Source organism: Scyliorhinus torazame, chromosome 29, assembly GCF_047496885.1.
Source record: "Scyliorhinus torazame isolate Kashiwa2021f chromosome 29, sScyTor2.1, whole genome shotgun sequence".
NCBI lineage: Eukaryota > Metazoa > Chordata > Chondrichthyes > Carcharhiniformes > Scyliorhinidae > Scyliorhinus > Scyliorhinus torazame.
Window position 1 is genome coordinate 39,263,289 of NC_092735.1, and position 25,638 is coordinate 39,288,926.

General features: G+C 47.6%; 2 protein-coding genes across 2 annotated transcripts in view; both read right to left on the minus strand.

Annotated features, from left to right (window-relative positions):
- Positions 1-9,987, minus strand: part of wbp11 (WW domain binding protein 11) — a 33,274-nt gene extending 23,287 nt beyond the window's left edge. The window contains exons 1-4 of the mRNA XM_072492483.1: positions 9,786-9,987; positions 7,392-7,423; positions 5,175-5,268; positions 4,240-4,436 (exon numbers count right to left, since the gene is read on the minus strand). Coding sequence (XP_072348584.1) covers positions 4,240-4,436; positions 5,175-5,268; positions 7,392-7,423; positions 9,786-9,849 — 387 coding nt within the window. The 5' untranslated portion in view covers positions 9,850-9,987. The remainder of the gene's footprint in view (positions 1-4,239; positions 4,437-5,174; positions 5,269-7,391; positions 7,424-9,785) is intronic.
- A 4,262-nt stretch (positions 9,988-14,249) lies between these two features.
- Positions 14,250-24,971, minus strand: LOC140403797 (protogenin B-like). Its single transcript, XM_072491959.1, has 4 exons — positions 24,871-24,971; positions 21,397-21,432; positions 16,516-16,797; positions 14,250-14,950 (listed from the first exon to the last, which is right to left on the minus strand). The coding sequence occupies exons 1-4, from the start codon at positions 24,896-24,898 to the stop codon at positions 14,793-14,795; spliced, it is 504 nt and encodes a 167-aa protein (XP_072348060.1). The 5' UTR covers positions 24,899-24,971; the 3' UTR covers positions 14,250-14,792.
- Between the last annotated feature and the right edge of the window lie 667 nt (positions 24,972-25,638).

The following is a 25,638-nucleotide window of genomic DNA, read 5'->3' on the forward strand; positions in this document are numbered from 1 at the left end:
GATCAGCGCAGGCTGGGAGGGCCGAAGGGCCTGTTCCTGTGCTGTAATTTTCTTTGTTCTATAAAAGTTACTTTTTTCGCAGTGTGCCAGATCAGGCACAGCACAGTTAACTGTATATTTCTGTTCCCTTCTCCAGCCCTAAAAAAGAGGTCACACTGCACAAGGGTAGGAACCTTTTGCAACAGATTTGTGGTTTTGTGGGCGAGATCTTTAAGTGAGTAATTTGGTCCAAATCTCATGTAAACTAGACTGAAACACACAAAAGCCAAACTTCTCTTTAACTGCTGCACTCCACCAAACACACTGGTGACCTGATACTCAGAGATCAAAGTCACTTCAGAGATGCACAAGACCAGACCTTCAGCTATCAGACACTAAATATGGAGGTGGCAACATACCATGCTGCGTATCATATTTATCCACTGCAGAACAACGTGATAAAGGAACATCATACACCCATCTTATAATTAACAGCATTCCACTGCTATGAGAAAGTGTTTTCAGAAATAATACAATTTTTAATTAAAAGCAAAATACTGTGGATATTGGACATCTGAAATAATATAGAAACTGCACCAATGTGTTGCCCCAAAATATTCAGAGTTAGAGTTAGATAAATCTTTTTAAAAATAAATTTAGAGTGCCGAATTCATTTTTTTTCCAATTAAGGGGCAATTTAGCGTGGCCAGTCCACCTACCCTGCACATTTTTGGATTGTAGGGGCGAAACCCACGCAAACACGCGGAGAATGTGCAATTCCACACGGACAGTGACCCAGAGCCGGGATCGAACCTGGGACCTTGGCGCCGTGAGGCAGCAGTGCTAACCACTGCGCCGCCGTGCTGCCCTTGAGTTAGATAAATTCTCGATTGACAAGGGAGTCACACATTATAAGGGCATACAAGGAAGTGGATTTGAGATTGCAATGAGACCAGCCATGATCTTATCAAATAGTAGCGCAGGTTGAAGTGGCCAACTGGCCGTCACCTGTTCCTAATTCATATGTTTATATCACCCCATTTGACAAAGGGTCACCTGGACTCGAAACTATAGCTATTTTCTCTCCCTACAGATGCTGCCAGACCTGTTGAGATTTTCCAGCATTTTCTCTTTGGTTTCAGATTCCAGCATCCACAGTAATTTGCTTTTATCACATGTTAGGAAGGGTGGTAAAAGAGGTGGGGGGTTGGCATTGTTAATCAGAGATAGTATAACAGCTGCAGAAAGGCAGTTCGAGGAGTATCAGCCTACTGAGGTAGTATGGGTTGAAGTCAGAAATAGGAAAGGAGCAGTCACCTTGTTGGGAGTTTTCTATAGGCCCCCCAATAGTAGCAGAAATGTGGAGGAACACATTGGGAAACAGATTTTGGAAAGGTGCAGAAGTCACAGGGTAGTAGTCATGAATGATTTCAACTTCCCAAACATTGAGTGGAAACTCTTTAGATCAAATAGTTTGGATGGGGTGGTTTTTGTGCGGTGTGTCCAGGAAGCTTTTCTAACACAGTATGTAGATTGTCCGACCAGAGGGGAGGCCATATTGGATTTGGTACTTGGTAATGAACCAGGGCAAGTGATAGATTTGTTAGTGGGGGAGCATTTTGGAGATAGTGACCACAATTCTGTGACTTTCACTTTAGTAATGGAGAGGGATAGGTACGTGCAACAGGGCAAGGTTTACAATTGGGGGAAGGGTAAATACGATGTTGTCAGACAAGAATTGAATTGCATAAGTTGGGCACATAGGCTGTCAGGGAAGGACACAAGTGAAATGTGGAACTTGTTCAAGAAACAGGTACTACGTGTCACTGATATGTATGTCCCTGTCAGGCAGGGAAGAGATGGTCGAATGAAGGAACCATGGTTGACAAGAGAGGTTGAATGTCTTGTTAAGAGGAAGAAGGAGACTTGTGTAAGGCTGAGGAAACAAGGTTCAGACAGGGTGCTGGAGGGATACAAGATAGCCAGGAGGGAACTGAAGAAAGAGATTAGGAGAGCTAAGAGAGGACATGAACAATCTTTGGCGGGTAGGATCAAGGAAAACCCCAAGGCCTTTTACACATATGTGAGAATGACTAGCGTGAGGGTAGGTCCGATCAAGGACAGTAGCGGGAGATTGTGTATTGAGTCTGAAGAGATAGGGGAGGTCTTGAACGAGTACTTTCCTTCAGTATGTACAAATGAGAGGGACCATATTGTTGGAGAGGGACAGTGTGAAACAGACTGGTAAGCTCGAGGAAATACTTGTTAGGAAGGAAGATGTGTCGGGCATTTTGAAAAACTTGAGGATAGACAAGTCCCCCGGGCCTGACGGGATATATCCAAGGATTCTATGGGAAGCAAGAGATGAAATTGCAGAGCTGTTGGCAATGATCTTTTCGTCCTCACTGTCAACAGGGGTGGTACCAAGGGATTGGAGTGGCGAATGTCGTCCCCCTGTTCAAAAAAGGGAATAGGGATAACCCTGGGAATTACAGGTCAGTTAGTCTTACTTCGGTGGTAGGCAAAGTAATGGAAAGGGTACGGAGGGATAGGATTTCTGAGCATCTGGAAAGACACTGCTTGATTCGGGATAGTCAGCAGGATTTGTGAGGGGTAGGTCTTGCCTTACAAGTCTTATTGAATTCTTTGAGGAGGTGACCAAGCATGTGGATGAAGGTAAAGCAGTGGATGTAGTGTACATGGATTTTAGTAAGGCATTTGATAAGGTTCCCCATGGTAGGCTTATGCAGAAAGTAAGGAGGCATGGGATAGTGGGAAATTTGGCCAGTTGGATAACGAACTGGCTAACTGATAGAAGTCAGAGAGTGGTGGTGGATGGCAAATATTCAGCCTGGATCCCAGTTACCAGTGGCGTACCGCAGGGATCGGTTCTGGGTCCTCTGCTGTTTATGATTTTCATTAATGACTTGGATGGGGGAGTTGAAGGGTGGGTCAGTAAATTTGCAGACGATACGAAGATTGGTGGAGTTGTGGATAGTAAGGAGGGCTGTTGTCGGCTGCAAAGAGACATAGATAGGATGCAGAGCTGGGCTGAGAAGTGGCAGATGGAGTTTAACCCTGAAAAGTGTGAGGTTGTCCATTTTGGAAGGACAAATATGAATGCGGAATACAGGGTTAACGGTAGAGTTCTTGGCATTGTGGAGGAGCAGAGAGACCTTGGGGTCTATGTTCATACATCTTTGAAAGTTGCCACTCAAGTGGATAGAGCTGTGAAGAAGGCCTATGGTGTGCTCGCGTTCATTAACAGAGGGATTGAATTTAAGAGCCGTGAGGTGATGATGCAGCTGTACAAAACTTTGGTAAGGCCACATTTGGAGTACTGTGTACAGTTCTGGTCGCCTCATTTTAGGAAGGATGTGGAAGCTCTGGAAAAGGTGCAAAGAAGATTTACCAGGATGTTGCCTGGAATGGAGAGTAGGTCTTACGAGGAAAGGTTGAGGGTGCCTTTTCTCATTCGAACGGAGAAGGATGAGGGGCGACTTGATAGAGGTTTATAAGATGATCAGGGGAATAGATAAGAGTAGACAGTCAGAGACCTTTTCCCGGGTGGAACAAACCATTACAAGGGGATGTAAATTTAAGGTGAATGGTCGAAGATATAGGGGGGATGTCAGAGGTAGGTTCTTTACCCAGAGAGTAGTGGGGGCATGGAATGCACTGCCTGTGGAACTAGTTGAGTCAGAAACATTAGGGACCTTCAAGCAGCTATTGGATAGGTACATGGATTATGGTAGAATGATATAGTGTAGATTAATTTGTTCTTAAGGGCAGCACGGTAGCATTGTGGATAGCACAATTGCTTCACAGCTCCAGGGTCCCAGGTTCGATTCCGGCTTGGGTCACTGTCTGTGCGGAGTCTGTACATCCTCCCAGTGTGTGCGTGGGTTTCCTCCGGGTGCTCCGGTTTCCTCCCACAGTCCAAAGATGTGCAGGTTAGGTGGATTTGGCCATGATAAATTGCCCTTAGTGTCCAAAATTGCCCTTAGTGTTGGGTGGGGTTTACTGGGTTATGGGGGATAGGGTGGAGGTGTTGACCTTGGGTAGGGTGCTCTTTCCAAGAGCCAGTGCAAACTCGATGGGCCGAATGGCCTCCTTCTGTACTGTAAATTCTATGCTAATCTATGATTAATCTAGGACAAAGGTTCGGCACAACATCGTGGGCCGAAGGGCCTGTTCTGTGCTGTATTTTTCTATGTTCTATGTTTAGATATCGGTTTGTACATTCAACTCATCACTTACCTTGACAGCATCGAAGAACTGGCAGAGCTGCGATCGTTTCTGTTCATATTCAGTCTCAAGTTTCCGCAGCTCCTTATAAAATTCAGTATTTTCCTTCTCGTATAGACGCAGGATTCGTTCAAACGTCTCTCTTAGCTTTTTCCGCTTGTCTTTCAGCACCTTCTCATTAAGTTGCGGCTGCTGCACGGGATTGAATTCTGCACAAAAACCGGGAATGGGGGAGGGGAGGGGTGGGGGGGAACAAAAATACAGCATGCAGAACAGGTATCATTTCAGCACAGGTTAACAGCACTTCGCATTCGCCTTGCACATCAGATACAGTAAAAACTGCTCCAACATTTTTAAATCATTTCCCGCAATTGTCCTTTGGGGGGGGGGGGGGGGGGGGGGGGGGGGGGGGGAAGGAGAGGGGAGAGAGAGAGGAAGAGAGAGAGAGAGAGAGAGAGAGAGAGAGAGAGAGAGAGAGAGAGAGAGGGCGGAAACAGATATAAACAATCAACACTTTGATGATTTAATTCCAAGCAAACAGGAACACTCGTGGTGCTAAAACCACCAAATATATGAAGAGAACACTGTTCACTAACTGTCCATAACCACATGGAAAATAGGATTGAGCAGTTAGTGGGAGAGCCGTGACTGGAATATTGACTTATGTAAAAGTAAAGTCGCATAGTCCCAGATGACCATAGGCTGCTTTCCCCTTTGAGGGGGGAGCTGACTGGTGGTGATTTAACCTGAGGGTCACCACACCTCAGGTGAGGGATAGGTTGAGAAGGCGGGGGCCTTCATGAACGACTTGTGTACCAAGACGTCAACCCACACCGCAAACCCCCTGAGCAGGAATAGGACATATTCTACTTATCTTTTCAATATAGTTCTGACTTTAAAAGAAAAACAAAGTTCCATCCGGGAATGTTCTAATTCCTGGTCTTTACCCATTTCATCCAGTTTCTCCATGTCTTTGATGATCTGTTTGGGATCCTTCATCTTGAGCACAGCAGCTCGCACCATCATTCGCTGTTTCTTGTTCTGTGAACACAAAGGATCCATCAATAATTCAGATTTACACAAGGACATTGCATGATGTGAAGTTGATAAAACAAAATAAAATCAGTGGCAACTTAACTGAAGAATCTGGACACCATTCTGGTCAATTCTGCATTGCCCAACAAACCTAAACTTCCCTCATCTCCCAACTCAATCTCTCCTTTGCAATTTTTCAGATTTCTCAATTCTCCACACCAGAATGGCATTGTTTCCCTTCAATTCCTTCTCCAGCAACTCATTAGCTCTTCTTTTCCCCTGCACAATTCGGAAATTGAGGCTGACTGCAGTCATCTTCTCTTCATATGAGAAGTCAATACGTCAGGGCATTGCACTCACGTCCTCATTCTGGCCCTCATCCAGCAGCAATCACTGGATGACAATCAGACGTGAGAACCCTGGCATTTTTTTCCCCAACAGAACCGGCACGGTGGCGCAGTGGCAAGCACTGCTGCCTCACAGCGCCGAGGACCCAGCTTCGATCCCGGCCCCAGGTCACTGTCCGTGTGGAGTTTGCACATTCTTCCCGTGTCTGCGTGGGTCTCACACCCCACAACCCAAAGATGTGCAGGGGAGGTGGATTGGCCACGCTAAATTGCCCCTTAATTGGAAAAAAATTGGGCACTTTAAATTTTTAAAAACACATTATTTTCAACGTCTAAGTACAAGGTGAGGAAAGTTCTCAAATACAACCCAAGCTCAAATCCACTAACTCAGCACAGGTATGGGAATAAACCTTGAATCTTCTTCCTACGGATGGCTCCCAATCAAGCCAGCTAAGTAATTTCCCCTCCAAGCTATCAGTGAATTTTACCCAATGGGAGATGAACAGATACGAGATACAGAGGGCAGAAGAAACATCTTTACACAAGTTTATTTGTTGAGACAGAAACAATGTCAACATTCGAGTTTAGAGTAGAGAGCGTGATGTTGGAAAGGGGTTGAGGGCATATGGGTGTTTGTGTTAGTAAATGAGACAAGAACCCTTACCCACGAGCTAGGAAAATGCTGACGTGGACTGGTGAGTCAAATGGCCTTTTCCTCGGTTGTAACTTGGAGATATTTTTCCGTGGGAAGTGGGCACGCTGGCTGGGTCAGTGCTTGTTACACGTCCCTAATTGTCCTTGAGCCGAGTGTCTCGGCTCGGGGCCATTTCCGAGGAGGGCATTTAAGAGTCAACTATATTGCTGTGGGTCTGGAGTCACATGTAGGTCAGACCAGGTAAGGACGGCAGATTTCCTTCCCTAAAGGGCATTACTGAACCAAATGGGTTTTTACAACAATCCCCATTACTTAGACAAGTTCCCGTACAGCCTCCCCGAACAGGCGTCGGAATGTGGCGACTAGGGGCTTTTCACAGTAACTTCATTTGAAGCCTACTTGTGACAATAAGCGATTTCATTTCATTTCAAGTTTTATATTCCAGATTTATTAATTGAATTCAAACACCATCAGTTTTGAGCCCATGTCTCCAGGAGCTTGGGTCTCTGGGTTACTAGTCCAGTGACATTAACACTTCCCCACCATCTCCCTATGTGTCATTCAACAGGGGCAGCACGGTAGCATGGTGGTTAGCACAATTGCTTCACAGCTCCAGGGCCCCAGGTTCGATTCCTAGCTTGGGTCACTGTCTGTGCGGAGTCTGCACGTTCTTCCCGTGTCTGTGTGGGTTTCCTCCGGGTGCTCCGGTTTCCTCCCACAGTCCAAAGATGTGGTTTAGGTGGATTGGCTATGCTAAATTGCCCTTAGTGTCCAAAATTGCCCTTTAGTGCTGGGTGGGGTTACTGGGTTATGGGGATAGGGTGGAGGTGTGGACTTGGGTAGGGTGCTCTTTCCAAGAGCCGGTGCAGACTCGATGGGCCGAATGGCCTCCTTCTGCACTGTAAATTCTATGTAAACTACACCCAGGCGATATGTAAAAATACTTTTGGAACAAAAATAATGTTTCTTCTCATTTTGTTTATGGAGCGAGCAGGCGACTTGCACACAACGTGCCGGGAATTTCCGGGTTGTGGGAACGTTATTCACAAACCATCCAAAGATTTGTATTGAAAGCGCCCAGGCGATAACGCAAAGGTAGTGATCCTAAATGAAATCCAGGTCCTCACCTTTTTCAGTTCCCGTTTCCTGGCCTCCTTGCCTGTTTAAAAAAAGGTGAATCAAATTAGGAATTAGGAGGGAAGGGAAGAAAAGGAAAACCAAAACTTCTATTTATATAAACATTTTTTCGCAACCTCGGAACATTCCAAAGCTCTTCACAGCAATTGATGCACTCTTTGACGTGTAGTGGCTGTTGTGTCAGAAATGCAGCTGCAGTACACAGCAAGATTCCACAAACAGCAATACGATGTAGAAATTGTTGACGGATAAATAATAATAATCTTTATTAATGTCACAAGTAGGCTTACATTAACACGGCAATGAAGTTACTGTGAAAATCCCCTAGTCGCCACCACTATGGCGCCTGTCCGGATACACAGTGGGAGAATTCAGAATGTCCAATTCACCTAACAGCACGGTCTTTCGGGACTTGTGGAAGGAAACGGAGCACCCGGAGGAAACCCACGCAGACACGGGGGAAACGTGCAGACTCCACACAGACAGTGACCCAAGCAGGAATAGAACCTGGGTCCCTGGCGCTGTGAAGCAACAGTGCTAACCACTGTGCTACCATGCCACCCATACTGGCAAACCGGCGTCTGCTTTTCTTTAAACAGTGCCATACAATATTTTGCATCCATTTAAGACGGCAGTCGAGGCCACAGGTGAACACCTCGTTGAAAAGCCAGCACCTCCAGCATCCCCACAGTACCTCACAGGCCTAGATTTGGTGCTCAAGTCTCTGCAGTGAGACTTGAACCTACGACCTTCATGCAGCTAATCGGTCAGCAGGATCTTATCAAATGGCAAAGCAGGTTCATGTGTCGGAATGGCCTTCACCCCTCCAATTTCATACGTGCTGGTCCGAGTGTGACAGAGATCCCCAAGTGAGGATAAAGATACCAGCAGAAGGTGTTGGACAGGAGGTGCCAATCAATCAAAATTGCTCAAGCCAAGGTTGCTGCAATTTTACATCAATCAGAGCACAGCCAATCTTTGTTGCTCTGAATTAGAATCCTCCCTCTATTATATCCGTGATATTGAGGTGGTGGATCCGGGTTCCTCAATTCCCCTGGTGCCTGTATCTGCCTCAGACTTCCCAGCATCCTGATAGACACCCCCTCCCATCCACCCCCAACTCTCCCCTCACCCGCCGCCCCATCTCTCCCTCTTGACCGCCAACCCCCAAACACTCCCCTCACCCGCCACCCCCAACTCTCCCCTCACCCGCCGCCCCATCTCTCCCTCTTGACTGCCAACCCCCAAACACTCCCCTCACCCGCCACCCCCAAACTCTCCCCTTGCCCCACCAACCCCCAAACTATCCCCTCGCCCACCACCCCCCCAACTCTCCCCTCGCCCCCAACTCTCCCCTCGCACCCCAACTCTCCCCTCGCCCCCACCCCCCAACTCTCCCCTCGCCCCCCCAAACCCCAACTCTCCCCTCACCCGCGCCCCCAAACTCTCCCCTTGCCCGTCAACCCCCAAACTATCCCCTCGCCTGCCACCCCCCAACAATCCTCTCACCCGCCCAAATCTCCCCCTCGCCCCTCAACTCTCCCCTCACCCACCCCATCCCCCAACTCTCCCCTCGCCCCCCCCACTCCTCCCCTCACCCCCCGCCCCCCCACCCCCCCAACTCTCCCCGATCCCCCCCCACCGTCCAACTCTCCCCTCGCCCCCCCCCACTCTCCCCTCGCCCCCCCCACTCTCCCCCTCGCCCCCCCCACTCTCCCCCTCGCGCCCCCCCCACTCTCCCCCTCGCGCCCCCCCCACTCTCCCCCTCGCGCCCCCCCTCTCTCCCCCTCGCGCCCCCCCCACTCTCCCCCTCGCGCCCCCCCCCCACTCCCTCCCCCTCGCGCCCCCCCCACTCTCCCCCTCGCGCCCCACCACACTCTCCCCCTCGCGCCCCCCCCACTCTCCCCCTCGCCCCCCCCACTCTCCCCCCCCCACTCTCCCCCTCGCCCCCCCCACTCTCCCCCCCCCACTCTCCCCCTCGCCCCCCCCCACACTCCCCTCGCCCCCCCCACCTCTCCCCCTCAGGCCCCCCCACTCTCCCCCTCGGCCCCCCACTCTCCCCCTGTCGCCCCCCCACCTCTCCCCTTCGCCACCCCCACCTCTCCCCTCACCCCCCCAACTCTCCCCTCACCCCCCCCACTCTCCCCTCACCCACCCCCCCCCCCAACTCTCCCCTCACCCCCCCCCCCCCCAACTCTCCCCTCACCCCCCCCCCAACTCTCCCCTCACCCCCCCCCCCCCAACTCTCCCCTCACCCCCCCCCCCCCCCAACTCTCCCCTCACCCCCCCCCCCCCCCCAACTCTCCCCTCACCCCCCCCCCAACTCTCCCCTCACCCCCCCCCCCCAACTCTCCCCTCACCCACCCACCCCCCCCGGTACTCACGGGCCTGGTCTGTCGGGTTCATGAATTTGCAGCTCTTGGTGGAGCTGGTTGATCGGCGCCCCATCCTGGCGGCGAGTTTCTCCCTCCGCCTTCCCGTGAAATTCCGCTCAACCCAGAGAAGTGATTCCGCCCCCAGCGAGAAACCCGCCTCAGAGCGGAACGGCCGCCATGATCACCCAGCAACGACCTTTCACCCGCACGCCAGCTTCCGCTTCCGCTGCACCGGCACTTCCGCTTCCCCTCTGCTCCGGGTCAAACTCCCAATTCACCCCCTGAGAAACTTACAAAACTCTGAAACTAACAAAACTCTGAAACTGTTCACATCAACAGGAAAATAACATAAAACAGAAATTAAGAGCGTAATCCAACTTTTGTTGCATTTTTGTAGAAGGTGTCAGCAATAGTTCATAGAATTAGAATCATAGAATTCCTACAGTAGGTCATTTGGCCCACTGAAAAGAGCTCCCTACCCAGGCCCCTTCCCTGCCCTATCCCCATAATACCACCTAACTTGCACAACTTTGAGACACTGAGGGCAATTTAGCACGGCAAAGCCACCAATTGATGCTATTTAATGGGTAATATGGATATTCATTTATATAAATGGGTACAATTTTGTATTCGGTTTTTGCACAAAACCTCAGGGTGTGGTTTGTGGCCTTTGACTTTTTTTGGAACTATAAAATTAAGACAGTCTGAGATCTGGGATAGGATGCTAACTAGAAACATATAGTACGAAGTCTTACAACACCAGTCAAGGGCATTCAGCTCTGATCTCCGGGTAGCGTTCTCCAAGGCGGCCTTCAGGAGCCGCGACAACGCAGAATCGCCGAGCAGAAACTTATAGCCAAGTTCCGCACACATGAGTGCGGCCTCAACCGGGACCTGGGATTCATGTCACATTACATTCATCCCCCACCATCTGCCTGGCAAAATCCTACCAACTGTCCTGGCTTGAGACAATTCACACCTCTTTAACCTGGGGTTTACCCCATCTCTGGATCTGTAAAGATTTAATCGCCTGCTAATGCTCCGCATTCCTAGCATTGTTTGGCATCTTTGAATTTGTCTGTATATGTGTTTCTGGAACAGCCCTCTTCATTCACCTGAGGAAGGAGCAGCGCTCCGAAAGCTAGTGACATCGAAACAAACCTGTTGGACTTTAACCTGGTGTTGTAAGACTTCGTACTGTGCTACACCCCAGTCCAACGCCGGCATCTCCACATCATAGAAACATATAAAACAGGAGCAGGAGTCAGTCATTCAGCTCATTGTGCTGCACCATTCAATGTGATCGTGACTGAACCCCTATCTCTATCCCGCTGTCTGCCCTAACCCCTTGACACCTTTGGTGTAATCTATCTCTTTATTTCTTAAATACAATCAGTGACTTGGCCTCCACAGCCATCTGGCACAGGACACCTTTGGTGTAATCTATCTCTTTATTTCTTAAATACAATCAGTGACTTGGCCTCCACAGCCATCTGGCACAGAATTCCACAGGGTCACCATCCACTGAGTGAAGAATTTTCTCCTCATCTCAGTCCTAAATGGCCTTCTGGTATCCTGAGATAGGGGCTGCTTTAGCACAGTGGACTAAATAGCTGGCTTGTAATGCAGAACAAGGCAGCAGCACGGGTTCAATTCCTGTCCCGGCCTCCCCGAACAGGTGCCGGAATGTGGCGACTAGGGGCTTTTCACAGTAACTTCATTGAAGCCTAATTGTGACAATAAGCGATTATTATTATTAGACCGTGACTCTTTGTTCTAGATCCCCCCAGCCAAAGGAAACAACATTTCTGTATCTGGACTGTCCAGTCCTGTTCGAATTTTAGATGTTTCAATTAGGTCCCCTCTCATTCTCCTAAACTTTCAATACAGGCCTAGTCAGCCCAATCTCTCCTCATGAAACAATCCTTCCATCCCCGGAATCAGCCTGGTGAACCTTCACTGCACTCCCTCTATGGCAATTATATATTTTCTTAGGTAGGTTGACCAAAACTTCACACAATACTCCAGGTGTGGTCTCACCAAGGTCCTGTACAGCTGCAGTAAGACACCCTTGCTCCTGTACTCAAGGCCTCGTGCAATGAAGACCAACTTATTATTTACAGTTGGCATCTTCTTCTTGAAGGAAAATTCTTCTTTCTGGGTATTTCTGTCATGCCATAATGGATCAGAAATGATTTGAGAAATGACCTATAAAGATCCTAAGCTTTTCTTGTCAAGTTACAGGAATGATTCGGATTCGGATTCGGATTTGGGGCAGCATGGTAGCATTGTGGATAGCACAATTGCTTCACAGCTCCAGGGTCCCAGGTTCGATTCCGGCTTGGGTCACTGTCTGTGCGGAGTCTGCACATCCTCCCCGTGTCTGCGTGGGTTTCCTCCGGGTGCTCCGGTTTCCTCCCACAGTCCAAAGATGTGCGGGTTAGGTGGATTGGCCATGATAAATTGCCCTTAGTGTCCAAAATTGCCCTTAGTGTTGGGTGGGGTTACTGGGTTATGGGGATAGGGTGGAGGTGTTGACCTTGGGTTGGGTGCTCTTTCCAAGAGCCGGTGCAGACTCGATGGGCCGAATGGCCTCCTTCTGCACTGTAAATTCTATGATCTATGATCAAAGCCGATCAACAGATTCTTGGCACATATACTTTCTCATGAATTTGCTCTGTCTGAGCTCAGAGTAAATGTCAGTTATTAAACTTGGGGATAATCTATGCAGAGTCATGTCATCTTTTTCTTTCTATGAGAAAAGCATTGCCACCAGAAATGCTCAGTTTGTAATATCCCGCCCAGGACCAATGGAGTGGGAATGCTTGTCTCTCTTGTTGCGCACTACGAGCTCCCCTGCTAGGGTTAGGGTATCTAAATTACCCAGTGTATAAAAGGTTGGCCAGTAAGGCACGAACCAGAGAGGAACCCGGTAGGGATCTCTGGCACGTGAATATTTAGTTTGTGTAAATAAATCTTTGTTCATATTTTACCCCGTGTGGACTCCCCGTGCCTTTATTAAACAGTTTGTCAGTGTAACATCCCTGGGTCCAAATCTACTTCTGTATCTAGCAGTTCCCCCACACACCGCCTTTAAAGTGCAGTCATTTCGTCTCAGGCACAAACTGCCCCACAGAGCCTAGTTTGCTCAGAAGCAGTGACTGAACCCCTAGCAAATGTTCCTTGCTTGTTATATCCACCATTTAAGGTAGCCAGGGTAATATTTTGATCCCTGTTAGTCTGTTTGTCTGTGAAAAATATATCTCAAAGAATGAATGGATGGATTTCAACTTAACCTGGTGCACAGACAGAGTATGGCCCAAGGAAGAACTACTTCATTTTCAGTAAAGATGCTGATCTAGATCAGGATCCTGGAAATGTTAAAATGATCTGTTAACATTGGGAAATAGTGAGATGGATACTTTTAGCAAAAATAGTTTTTTTCCAGCTTTCCCGTTACTGAGCATCAACCAATCAAAAGCTGCAAGAGGTGGGTAGTTGTAATAATGTCGAGTTAACACCATGTTCCAATGGGTTCTTAACCATAGAATTTACAGTGCAGAAGGAGGCCATTCGGCCTATCGAGAATGCACCTGCCCTTGGAAAGAGCACCCTACTTAAGCCCTTGCCTCCACTCTATCCCCGTAACCCAGTAACCCCACCTAATGTTTTTGGACACTAAGGACAATTTATCATGGCCAATCCGCCTAACCCGCACATCTTTGGACTGTGGGAGAAAACCGGAGCACCCGGAGGAAACCCACGCAGACACGGGGAGGACGTGCAGACTCCACGTAGACAGTGACCCAAGACGGAAATCAAACCTGGGACCCTGGAGCTGTGAAGCAACAGTGCTAACCACTGTGCTACCATGCTGCCCACCTGTTTTTGTGTGGAAGTGACCTTGTCCTCCAATTAATCCGTTTTAGGGTTCGACAAAATGTTCAGAATTCTGCCTTAACCAGGTGCGGAGGGGGAGGGGGGGGGTGGAGAGAGAGGACGACCTTCTTGGAATCCTGCTCCTGGCCAAGGTGACCAAAAACAGGTCCAGGCAGAGGACAGTCAAGGGACCATCTGTTCCAACTGTCTGCCTCTCTTCCAAGGTGCTTGTGGCTGAGTGGCCCTGGTGAGGGAGCACACGGTGGGCGCTGGATTGCATCACCATCCCCAGGAATGGCGGGTTGGTTGAGTTAGTTAAGTTTCCTTTAGTACTTTCGATTTAGTCACAATGCCCCATGAGCAGCTGTCACCCCCTCTGATTATTATTATTTCATTTCATTTTTGTTTTGTTAAAAGAGAATATAAACTGCTCTTCATTACCCAATGACCAGAAGATGTCTCAAACAACTCATAGTACTAAACATAGACAACCCGCCACTCTGAGTAACACAGTGATAGTAAGTGAGTGAACTGTAATTATTGAAGATAATCCTCTTATTTGACAATTGTCACAGAAGAAATAAGATCCACTAATGCAATTACGAACAATTTAATTTGATAACATCCACAAAGCAACTAATAACATTTGACTGAATAATAACAAATAAGGAGGAGCAGCTAATAACACTATCACAGTTAAACTTGGCATTTATGAGAAGTAATTGAGCTTATGTTAATTAGTTAGTTAATTAATTAGTTAACAGTGCCAACCCCACAAACACAGAACGGACCTCATGTGTTTTACAATGTCTCAGTTTTGGGCAGATTTTGCTTCATTGTCGACAAGTTTCTAGAATTGGGTCTTCCTCTGAAATAGAAACACAATAATCTCTTCCCATTAGTAGTTAGTTTGTCAGCTCTATCTGGGCCGTACACCCTGAGGGCAGAGTGTCAGCTCTAAACTCAGGACCCATTGCTTATTAGAATGGTCAACCTTATGACTGTGACCAAAGCTCGCTGCAAAGCAACTTGTTCCTCGATGTTTAATGGTTTACATGATTTCCACTTGATGGCAGATAGTCAATTGCCAGAAATGAAGAGCTGTAGAAACAGATTATTTTAATGCTACATCCGATTTCAAAGTGATTCCGCTGTTTTAGTAAGCTCAGTCACTGTCAGGTCTATCTTCAGGCGTTCCTTATTGGCAGGTTTCCAGCACCACACGGAGATCACAACCAAGTGTAGGATGAAAACGACACCCAAACGACACCCCATTGCTATTGGCCAAATCGATCCTATTGTAGGAGATGAGAAAATGATTACGTTTCAGACAAAACTCTGAAAATTGTCAAGTTTATGTCGAGTTATATGTCTATCGTGGATCTACTTCCACCAAAATGCATTTCAGATCATAAAGACTGTGCATTGATTTTTCCTCGCTCCCGCTTTATCTCTTGTTCTTTTGCCAATTATTTTAAATTTAAGACTTCTGATTAGTTGCCAAAGGAAACACTTTCTCTCCAACTCACCTCACAAATCCCCATCTGCTCTAACAGCCCTCCACAGCTATACCGTTTTACCAGAACTCTAACCCTCTCACCTCTAACACCCCCAGAGCTCCCCTCTCTCACCCACAGAGTTCTTCTCTCTGCCCCACAGAGCTCCCCCCACAGAACACCTCCTACCCCCCCACAGAGATCCCCTCTCTCCCCCACAGAGCTCCCCTTTCTACCCCACAGAGCTCCCCTCTCTCACCCACAGAGCTCTCCCCACAGAGCACCCCCTCCCCCCCCACAGAGCACCCCCTCCCCCCCCACACAGCTCCACCTCCCCCCACACCTCCCCCCACACAGCTCCACCTCCCCCCCCCCCCACAGCTGTCTGTCTCTGCCCTCCCAAAGTCTGCTACTATCCTGCTAACTATTTACTGCTTCCTTAAAATTAGTGTCATCCTCAAACTTTGAAATTGTATTTCCCATAACAAAGACCAGATCATTTATCTGTAAGAACAATAGCAGGGTAATTTAGAGCATATTTAACATCATCAAACAGCCCCCAGGCCTTTGCGGGAGCATAACACTAAAGAAGGTGAACACTGGGCCACAAGATGAAATATTAGTCCAGAAATAACCACAAGTTTGGTCCAATCGGGAACTCTTGTGGCAGGTCTTTACGCAGGAAAGAGAGGTGAGGTTTACGGAGGGAATTCCTGAGTTTAGGAGGTAAACCGGCAATGGAGATTAAGGTCAGGGATGTGTAAGAGGGCAGGTGGAGGAGATTGGGGATATCCCACAGGGCGAGGATTGGAGATTACCGTTAAGGGAGAGGAATGGAACATGGAGCCATTTGAAGATGTGGACGGGAACTTGAAAATCAATGCTTAATAGCGGGACGGAGAAGGTCAGCGAGCAGAGGCGGGCTGGTGGGGGTGGAACATAGGATTTATGGATAGCCCCAAGTTTATAAAAAGTCAGCCGGAGTTAGCAAAAGGTGTGGGTGAGGTTTCAGCAGCAGAAGAGCGGCTGATGCTCGCGAGTTGGGAGTAAGTGGTTTTAGTGACAGCCAGGACCTGGTTGGAAATTCATCTGAAGTTCTCCCCTCTACTTAGTAAAACATCACATCAGCACTGTTCCTATCCCTTAGCCAAGTTACCCTTGTCCCTTTCATATGATATGAAATTTGTTTCCTCTTTTTTGAATTTTGCTTGTTTTATACCCAAACTATCTCTACCTTGGAGGAATGGCCATTGCTGATTGGCTGGGGATGTTTACCTTTGCTTCCCTCCTCACATATCCCCTCCTATTGGAAGACCCTCCCCACAAGGAAGAAACAGGATGGGAAACACAAACAGGAATCTCACCTTTGACAGTTAGTGTCACACGGTTACTGTAGGCTACCGACGCGAACCTGTCGCTGTCATACACACAATAGTAAGTCCCTTCATCTGATCTCTGCACCTGGAACTCGAAGACACCCTGGAGGCCCTTTCCCGATATGGTTATGATTCGCTTCCAGACTGCTCGCTCCCTGTACAGGAACATTGTGGCCACTGGCCCGGGTCCATTTAGCTTGCAGGTGAATTTCACACCATCTCCACTCCTCACTGAGCCTGACTGGGGCTCCACAGATAATGTCAGCTCACCTGGAACACACCATAGATAATGTCAGCTCACCTGGAACACACCATAGATAATGTCAGCTCACCTGGAACACACCATAGATAATGTCAGCTCACCTGGAACACACCATAGATAATGTCAGCTCATCCACAACCCACACATGACAACATTCATGATGTGGAGATGCCGGCGTTGGACTGGGGTGAGCACAGTAAGAAGTCTTACAACAGCAGGCTAAAGTCCAACAGGTTTGTTTGGAATCACTAACTTTCGGAGCACTGCTCCTTCATCACTCACCTGAGGAAGGAGCTATCCTAAGAAAGCTCGTGATTCCAAATAAACTTGTTGGACTTTAACCTGGTGTTGTAAGACTTCTTACTGTGACAACATTCAACATTCCCTCTTGAAGGTTGGAGTGCAGAAACGGTTTCTGTGAACCCTCTTTATTCTATCCCACCAGACAGCAGCGGAACATAATAATAATAATCTTTATTATTGTCACAAGTAGCCTTACATTAACACTGCAATGAAGTTACTGTGAAAAGCCCCTAGTCACCACACTCCGGCGCCTGTTCGGGTACACAGAGGGAGAATTCAGAATGTCCAAATTATCTAACAAGCACATCTTTCGGGACTATCCCACTGATAAAGGGTTGACTTGTACCCTTCACCCTCCCCAGCCTATCAAGAGCGTCGCTAAGTCCTGTCTCGGATTGTGCTTTCGGGATCCTTAAAGGGGAGGGGGAGCAGCCCCAAGTCGTGGTCCACATAGGTACCAACGACATAGGTAGGAAAGGGATAGGGATGTAAGGCAGGAATTCAGGGAGCTAGGGTGGAAACTTAGATCTAGGACAAACAGAGTTATTATCTCTGGGTTATTACCTGTTCCACATGCTAGTGAGATAAGGGATAGGGAGAGAGAGCAGTTGAACACGTGGCTACAGGGATGGTGCAGGAGGGAGGGTTTCAGATTCCTGGATAATTGGGGATCATTCTGGGGTCGGTGGGACCTCTACAAACGGGATGTTCTACACCTGGACCAGAGGGGTACCAATATACTGGGGGGCATATTTGCTAATGCTCTTCGGGAGGGTTTAAACTAGTTCAGCAGGGAATTGGGAACCTGAATTGTTGCTCCAGTATACAGGAGGTTGAGAGTAGTGAGATAATGAGTAAGGTTTCAAAGTTGCAGGAGTGTACCGGCAGACAGGAAGGTGGTTTAAAGTGTGTCTACTTCAAAGCCAGGAGCATCCGGAATAAGGTGGGTGAACGTGCGGCATGGGTTGGTACCTGGGACTTTGATGTTGTGGCCATTTCGGAGACATGGATAGAGCAGGGACAGGAATGGTTGTTGCAGGTGCCGGGGTTTAGATATTTCAGTAAGCTCAGGGAAGGTGGTAAAAGAGGGGGAGGGGTGGCATTGTTAGTCAAGGACAGTATTACGGTGGCAGAAAGAACGTTTGATGAGGACTCGTCTACTGAGGTAGTATGGGCTGAAGTTAGAAACAGGAAAGGTGAGGTCACCCTGTTAGGGGTTTTCTATAGGCCTCCAAAAAGTTCCAGAGATGTAGAGGAAAGGATTGCAAAGATGATTCTGGCTAGGAGCGAAAGTAACAGGGTAGTTGATATGGGGGATTTTAACTTTCCAAATATTGACTGGAAACGCTATAGTTTGAGTACTTTAGATGGGTCCGATTTTGTCCAATGTGTGCAGGGGGGTTTCCTGACACAGTATGTAGATAGGCCAACGAGAGGCGAGGCCGTATTGGATTTGGTACTGGGTAATGAACCAGGACAGGTGTTAGATTTGGAGGTAGGTGAGCACTTTGGTGATAGTGACCACAATTCGATTATGTTTACTTTAGTGATGGAAAAGGATAGATATATACCGCAGGGCTAGAGTTATATCGGGGGGGAAAGGCAATTATGATGCGATGAGGCAAGACTTAGGATGCATTGGATGGAGAGGAAAACTGCAGGGGATGGGTACAATGGAAATATGGAGCTTGTTCAAGGAACAGCTACTGCGTGTCCTTGATAAATATGTACCTGTCAGACAGGGAGGATGTGGTCGAGCGAGGGAACCGTGGTTTACTAAAGCAGTTGAAACACTTGTCAAGAGGAAGGAGGGTTATATAAAGATGAGACGTGAAGTTTCAGTTAGGGCGTTCGATAGTTACAAGTTAGCTAGGAAGGACCTAAAGAGAGAGCTAAGAAGAGCCAGGAGGGGACATGAGAAGTCTTTGGCAGGTAGGATCAAGGATAACTCTAAAGCTTTCTATAGATATGTCAGGAATAAAAGAATGACTAGGGTAAGAGTAGGGCCAGTCAAGGACAGTAGTGGGAAGTTGTGTGTGGAGTCCGAGGAGATAGGAGAGATGCTAAATGAATATTTTTCGTCAGTATTCACACAGGGAAAGGACAATGTTGTCGAGGAAACTACTGAGATACAGTCTACTAGACTAGAAGGGCTTGAGGTTCATAGGGAGGAGGTGTTAGCAATTCTGGAAAGTGTGAAAATAGATTAGTCCCCTGGGCCGGATGGGATTTATCCTAGGATTCTCTGGGAAGCTAGGGAGGAGATTGCTGAGCCTTTGGCTTTGATCTTTAAGTCATCTTTGTCAACAGGAATAGTGCCAGAAGACTGGAGGATAGCAAATGTTGTCCCCTTGTTCATGAAGGGGAGTAGAGACAACCCCGGTAACTATAGACCAGTGAGCCTTACTTCTGTTGTGGGCAAAATCTTGGAAAGGTTTATAAGAGATAGGATGTATAATCATCTGGAAAGGAATAATTTGATTAGAGATAGTCAACACTGTTTGTGAAGGGTAGGTCATGCCTCACAAACCTTATTGAGTACTTTGAGAAGGTGACCAAACAGGTGGATCAGGGTAAAGCAGTTGATGTGGTGTATATGGATTTCAGTAAAGCGTTTGATAAGGTTCCCCACAGTACGCTATTGCAGAAAATACGGAGGCATGAGATTCAGGGTGATTTAGCAGTTTGGATCAGAAATTGGCGAGCTGGAAGAAGACAAAGGGTGGTGGTTGATGGGAAATGTTCAGACTGGAGTCCAGTTACTAGTGGTGTACCACAAGGATCTGTTTTGGGGCCACTGCTGTTTGTCATTTTTATAAATGACCTGGAGGAGGGCGTAGAAGGATGAGTGAGTAAATGTGCGGATGACACTAAAGTCGGTGGAGTTGTGGGCAGTGCGGAAGGATGCTACAAGTTACAGAGGGACATAGATAAGCTGCAGTGCTGGGCTGAGAGGTGGCAAATGGAGTTTAATGCAGAAAAGTGTGAGGTGATTCATTTTGGAAGGAATAACAGGAAGACAGAGTACTGGGCTAATGGTAAGATTCTTGGCAGTGTGGATGAGCAGAGAGATCTCGGTGTCCATGTACATAGATCCCTGAAAGTTGCCACCCAGGTTGAGAGGGTTGTTAAGAAGGCGTACGGTGTGTTAGCTTTTATTGGTAGAGGGATTGAGTTTCGGAGCCATGAGGTCATGTTGCAGCTGTACAAAACTCTGGTGCGGCCGCATTTGGAGTATTGCGTGCAATTCTGGTCGTCGCATTATAGGAAGGATGTGGAAGCATTGGAAAGGGTGCAGAGGAGATTTACCAGAATGTTGCCTGGTTTGGAGGGAAGATCTTATGAGGAAAGGCTGAGGGACATGAGGCTGTTTTCGTTAGAGAGAAGAAGGTTAAGAGGTGACTTAATTGAGGCATACAAGATGATCAGAGGATTAGATAGGGTGGACAGTGAGAGCCTTTTTCCTCGGATGGTGATGTCTAGCACGAGGGGACATAGCTTTAAATTGAGGGGAGATAGATGTAGGACAGATGTCAGAGGTAGGTTCTTTACTCAGAGAGTAGTAAGGGCGTGGAATGCCCTGCCTGCAACAGTAGTGGACTCGCCAACATTAAGGGCATTCAAATGGTCATTGGATAGACATATGGACGATAAGGGAATAGTGTAGATGGGCTTTAGAGTGGTTTCACAGGTCGGCGCAACATCGAGGGCTGAAGGGCCTGTACTGCGCTGTAATGTTCTATGTTCTATGATTGGATTCCGAGAAATCCTTTACAAACATTGAACATGTCGCAGATTCGGGATGGGACTGCGGTCACCGAGCTGAGCCTGAACTCAACTTGGCCAACTTTTCTCAGTGCCCCTGTGTCCTTACCCAGGGGAATATCAGCCCGGGAGGCGATTCCTTCAAATCTATCCATTGCTGTCAATCTCTAAACTTTGGAATCCACTCCCACTAACTCCACCAGCTGCCCCCCACACTGACAGATCCAGGAACCCCGTTCCCCCCTCGCCCTGAGTCTGATCTGCATCTCCAGACTGCTTTTTTGCCTAATTTATAGATATGAAATAAATGCGATTGCTCCTGCAAACAGGAAATCAAATATTCAACTATCTGGTGAAACCAGACAGGACTGGGAATTACTGACAGTGTCAATCCAATCAAATCGAAACAAAAGCAGCTGGAACTGCTGACTATTGCTGAGACTTGTCCTGTGAAAGGGTGGGAAGTTCCTCAGCGATCAAGTGCTTTTTGCGGGTGATTCATCCAATTAACTTCCCCTCTGTCAGCTTCAGACACCAACCTGCCATTGCGACATTCCCAGAGACGGTCAGAAAAACTGTAACAGAAAATAACAGAGTTCAACGATTCAAACCTAAAGGAAGGAGCTGAGAAAGAGTCAACATTCAGACATGTCATCAAGCACAGGCGGTATCAGTGAGATGCACACACATTCAGTGATGATGCAAGCTGGGCACTTCTATTTGCGTCCATTTTGCACAATCATCATCCTTTACATCAAGAATAAATATATCAGAATGGGAGTGAGTTACTTCCACAAGAAGCCCACAATTAATTTCAACTGAATCGTCAACTTTCCGCGTCTCCTCTTCTCAAATAGTGTGATGTTATTGTGGAAGATTTATACCAATTATTCCCTCCACAGAACCGTGGAAACTAGAATTAGGGGGCATAGCCTCAAAATAAGGGGGAGCAGATTTAGGACTGAATTGAGGAGGAACTTCTTCACCCAAAAGACTGTGAATCTGTGGAATTCCCTGCCCAGTGAAGCAGTTGAGGTGACCTCGCTAAATGTTTTTAAGACAAAGGTAGACAGATTTTTGAACAGTAAAGGAATTAAGGGTTATGGTGAGCGGGCGGGTAAGTGGAACTGAGTTCACAAAAAGATCAACCATGATCTCATTGGATGACGGAGCAGGCTCGAGGGACCAGATGGCCTACTCCTGCTTCTAGTTATTATATTCTTATGATAATCCACTGTGTTTCCTGGTAAGGGTGAAATACTCGTGACGTTCTGTGTTTTACCTTTTTACTGTTTCCTGTTGTTATGCACTTTGTCTGTTTTATAAACTAAAATATCTCCCTGCAGTGTAGAATGAGACCATTTGGCCCATCAAGTCTGCACCGATCCTCTGATAGGGCAACCTACCCAGATCCACTTTCCCACCCTATACCCGTAACCTCACTTAACCTGAACATCCCTGGACACTAAGGGGCAATTTAGCATGACCAATCCACCTAAGCTGCACATCTTTGGACTGCGGGAGGAAACCCACGCAGACACGGGGAGAGAGTGCAAACTCACATAGACAGTCACCCAAGGCTGGAATTAAACCCAGGTCCCTGGCACTAACCACCATACCACCCACATTGAAAATCAGTCACAATTTTCATATAAAACCAGAAAATGCTGGATAAGCTCTGGGGCGCTGCCATGTACCAACTGAGAAACACAGCTCACATTCTCAGTCCAAGTGACGAGTTTTCAAAAAAATATATTTAGAGTATCCAATTCATTTTTTCCAATTAAGGGGCAATTTAGCGTGGCCAATCCACCTACCCTGCACATCTTTGGGTTGTGGGGGCGAAACCCATGCAAACACGGGGAGAATGTGCAAACTCTACACGGACAGTGGGCAACATGGTATTACAAGTGGATAGCACTGTGGCTTCACAGCGCCAGGGTCCCAGGTTCGATTCCCTGCTGGGTCACTGTCTGTGAGGAGTCTGCACGTTCTCCCTGTGTCTGCGTGGGTTTCCTCCGGGTGCTCCGGTTTCCTCCCACTGTCCAAAGACGTGCAGGTTAGGTGGATTGGCCATGATAAATTGCCCTTAGTGACCAAAAAGGTTAGGAGGGGATATTGGGTTATGTGGATAGGGTGGAAGTGAGGGCCTAAGTGGGTCGGTGCAGACTCGATGGGCCGAATGGCCTCCTGCACTGTATGTTCTATGTTCAGTGACCCAGAGCCGGGTTCCAACATGGGACCTCGGCGCCATGAGGCAACAGTGCTGCCACCAAGTGACGAGTTTAACTCGGTTTCTCTCTTCACAGATGCTGCCCGACCTGCTGAGTTTCCCCCAGCATTTATTGGTGTTATGTCAGATTTCCAGCATCCGCAGTAATTAGATTTTATTTAATCTCAATTTAATATTCGGCTAGGTATATTTACTGATTAAAAAATCTCCTGTATTAACCATTAACTATAACTTGATGGGAGGAGAGTATTTGTCAGATATCTCTGCTTGTTGCTAGAATTAAACATCCCTCAGAATTCAATGACTGGGTTCCAAATAATAATTACAGCTCCATTTACTGGCAGCTTCCTGTCTCAGTGCCCTAATCGTCCAGCCATGGTCTAACTGATTGGCGGAGAAGTTCTCTGAGGCCATTTGGTCAGCTCCTGTTCACCTTGCTAATGATGTAACAGCCATTGATCCTTCGTGTGTATTGATGAAGAGAGTTAGCATGTGCAAGTATGTGGGCAGCAGGGTAGCACAGTGGTTAGCACTGTTGCCTCACAGCTCCAGGGTCCCAGGTTCGATTCCGGCTTGGGTCACTGTCTGTGCAGAGTCTGCACGTCCTCCCCGTGTCTGCGTGGGTTTCCTCCGGGTGCTCCGGTTTCCTCCCACAGTCCAAAGATGTGCGGGTTAGGTGGATTGACCACGATAAATTGCCCTTAGTGTCTAAAAAAGGTTAGGTGGGGTTATGGGGATAGGTTGGAAGTGTGGGCTTAAATGGGGTGCTCTTTCCAAGGGCCAAAGACTCAATGGGCCGAATGGCCTCCTTCTGCACTGTAAATTCTATGAAAGGGAGAAGCACCCTATGGTCATCTGGGACGGTGCCAATTATTTTTTATTTTACAGGTTCCCCACTCAACTGCAATACATCATTCCTATAATTCTTATACAAATAATAGTTCATTTGCATTTACCCTTCCAAAATTAACATGATTTGATACTTTAATACAGTTACCCAAGCAATATTCATACAGTGATTAAACGTGATTACCATCACGTTTACACTATAGCTAGGACCTTCAAAACAATGGACAAAGCAGCATCTTAGTCAGAAAACTCCCACTCTGGTCAGTTCCCATTCGGTCTTGCAAATGCATTTTCAGCTCTTACAATATATTACTTCCATGTTGTTAACCCTCACTTTCCCTTTGCAACACGTTAATAGCGTCTGCTTTTTCACAGTATATCACTTGGCTAGCAGCTTTTCTGGTCCGTTCACACGCTCCCCATGGGCTCTGCCCTGCACCCATGTGGGAACATGCAAGGAGGCAGCCCTCGGCTAAAGGTTCAGCAGGGATTTGGAGGAGATTCGCCCCCAATCCCAGGCAGGCGGTGCACAAGCCCACATCCAGGTGACCCACACTCGCAGCTGTGGGCAAATGGCCTTCACTGCTTGAGGACATCTCGGGAGGGATGAAGGTAGAAGGAGGAGTCCCTGGCTAAGGCAAACATCTGAATTGGATGTTGGATGATTGGATGAAAAGGTGGACTGATGCCTAACTTTCATCTTCCACACAACTGCCAATCAGCCGGCAGCGACCTGACTCTATGGATCCTCCCGGGAGAGATGAGGACAATCCCAAATCACCAGGAATTCGTGTCCCTGGAGAGGACAATCCAGTTTCGCAAAGCACAGAACCAACATGTCATAAATCACAATGTCACCGGATAGAGAATGCAGCACAAATCATTTCAAAGATGACCTGCCGCTAGATCCAGGTAAAGATACAATACTCACCAGCCACGAAAATAACAAAAAGCGGCATTTTTACTGGCAACTTTCTTCCATAAAGTTCAGAAAAGGAGTGCGTTCTGCCAATAACGGAACTGAGCACATTGTCACCAATACCACTTGGTGCCAATCAAGGGCGGTCTGGCCGTCCCCTTTCTGGAAACAAATCTTCAGAGAATCCGAGCGGTGGAAATGGCAAAGGGACTCCAGCCTCCTGTGGCAGTCATTTCATTGGGGAAAAGTTGAAAATATAATTCAGGATTAGTCACAATCCGCCCAGAGTTCCAGGATACCATTCCCACTTCACTGTCAGCACTTCCTATTCAGCGATGGGAAGAAATGGGATTCACCAATTTCAGTGACTGGGATTCCCGAACAGGACATCACTTCCAGCAATAAATTCACAATTTGGACCCCTTTTTTCTGCCAATATCTATTTCTATTGGAGAATTCAACATTGAAGGCTTGGGTTGTTGATGGAAGAAGATCCAATTATAACTTAGGTATCGTTAGCAGTATAGAGGGGGGGGGGGGCAGCAGAGTGGCGCAGTGGTTAGCACTGCTGCCTCACGGCGCTGACGACCCAGGTTCGATCCCGGCTCTGGGTCACTGTCCATGTGGAGTTTGCACATTCTCCCCGTGTCTACGTGGGTCTCACCCCCACAACCCAAAGATGTGCAGGGTAGGTGGATTGGCCACACTAAATTGCCCCTTAATTGGAAATAAATAATTGGGCACTCTAAATATTTTAAAAAAGAAATATAGGGTGCAATT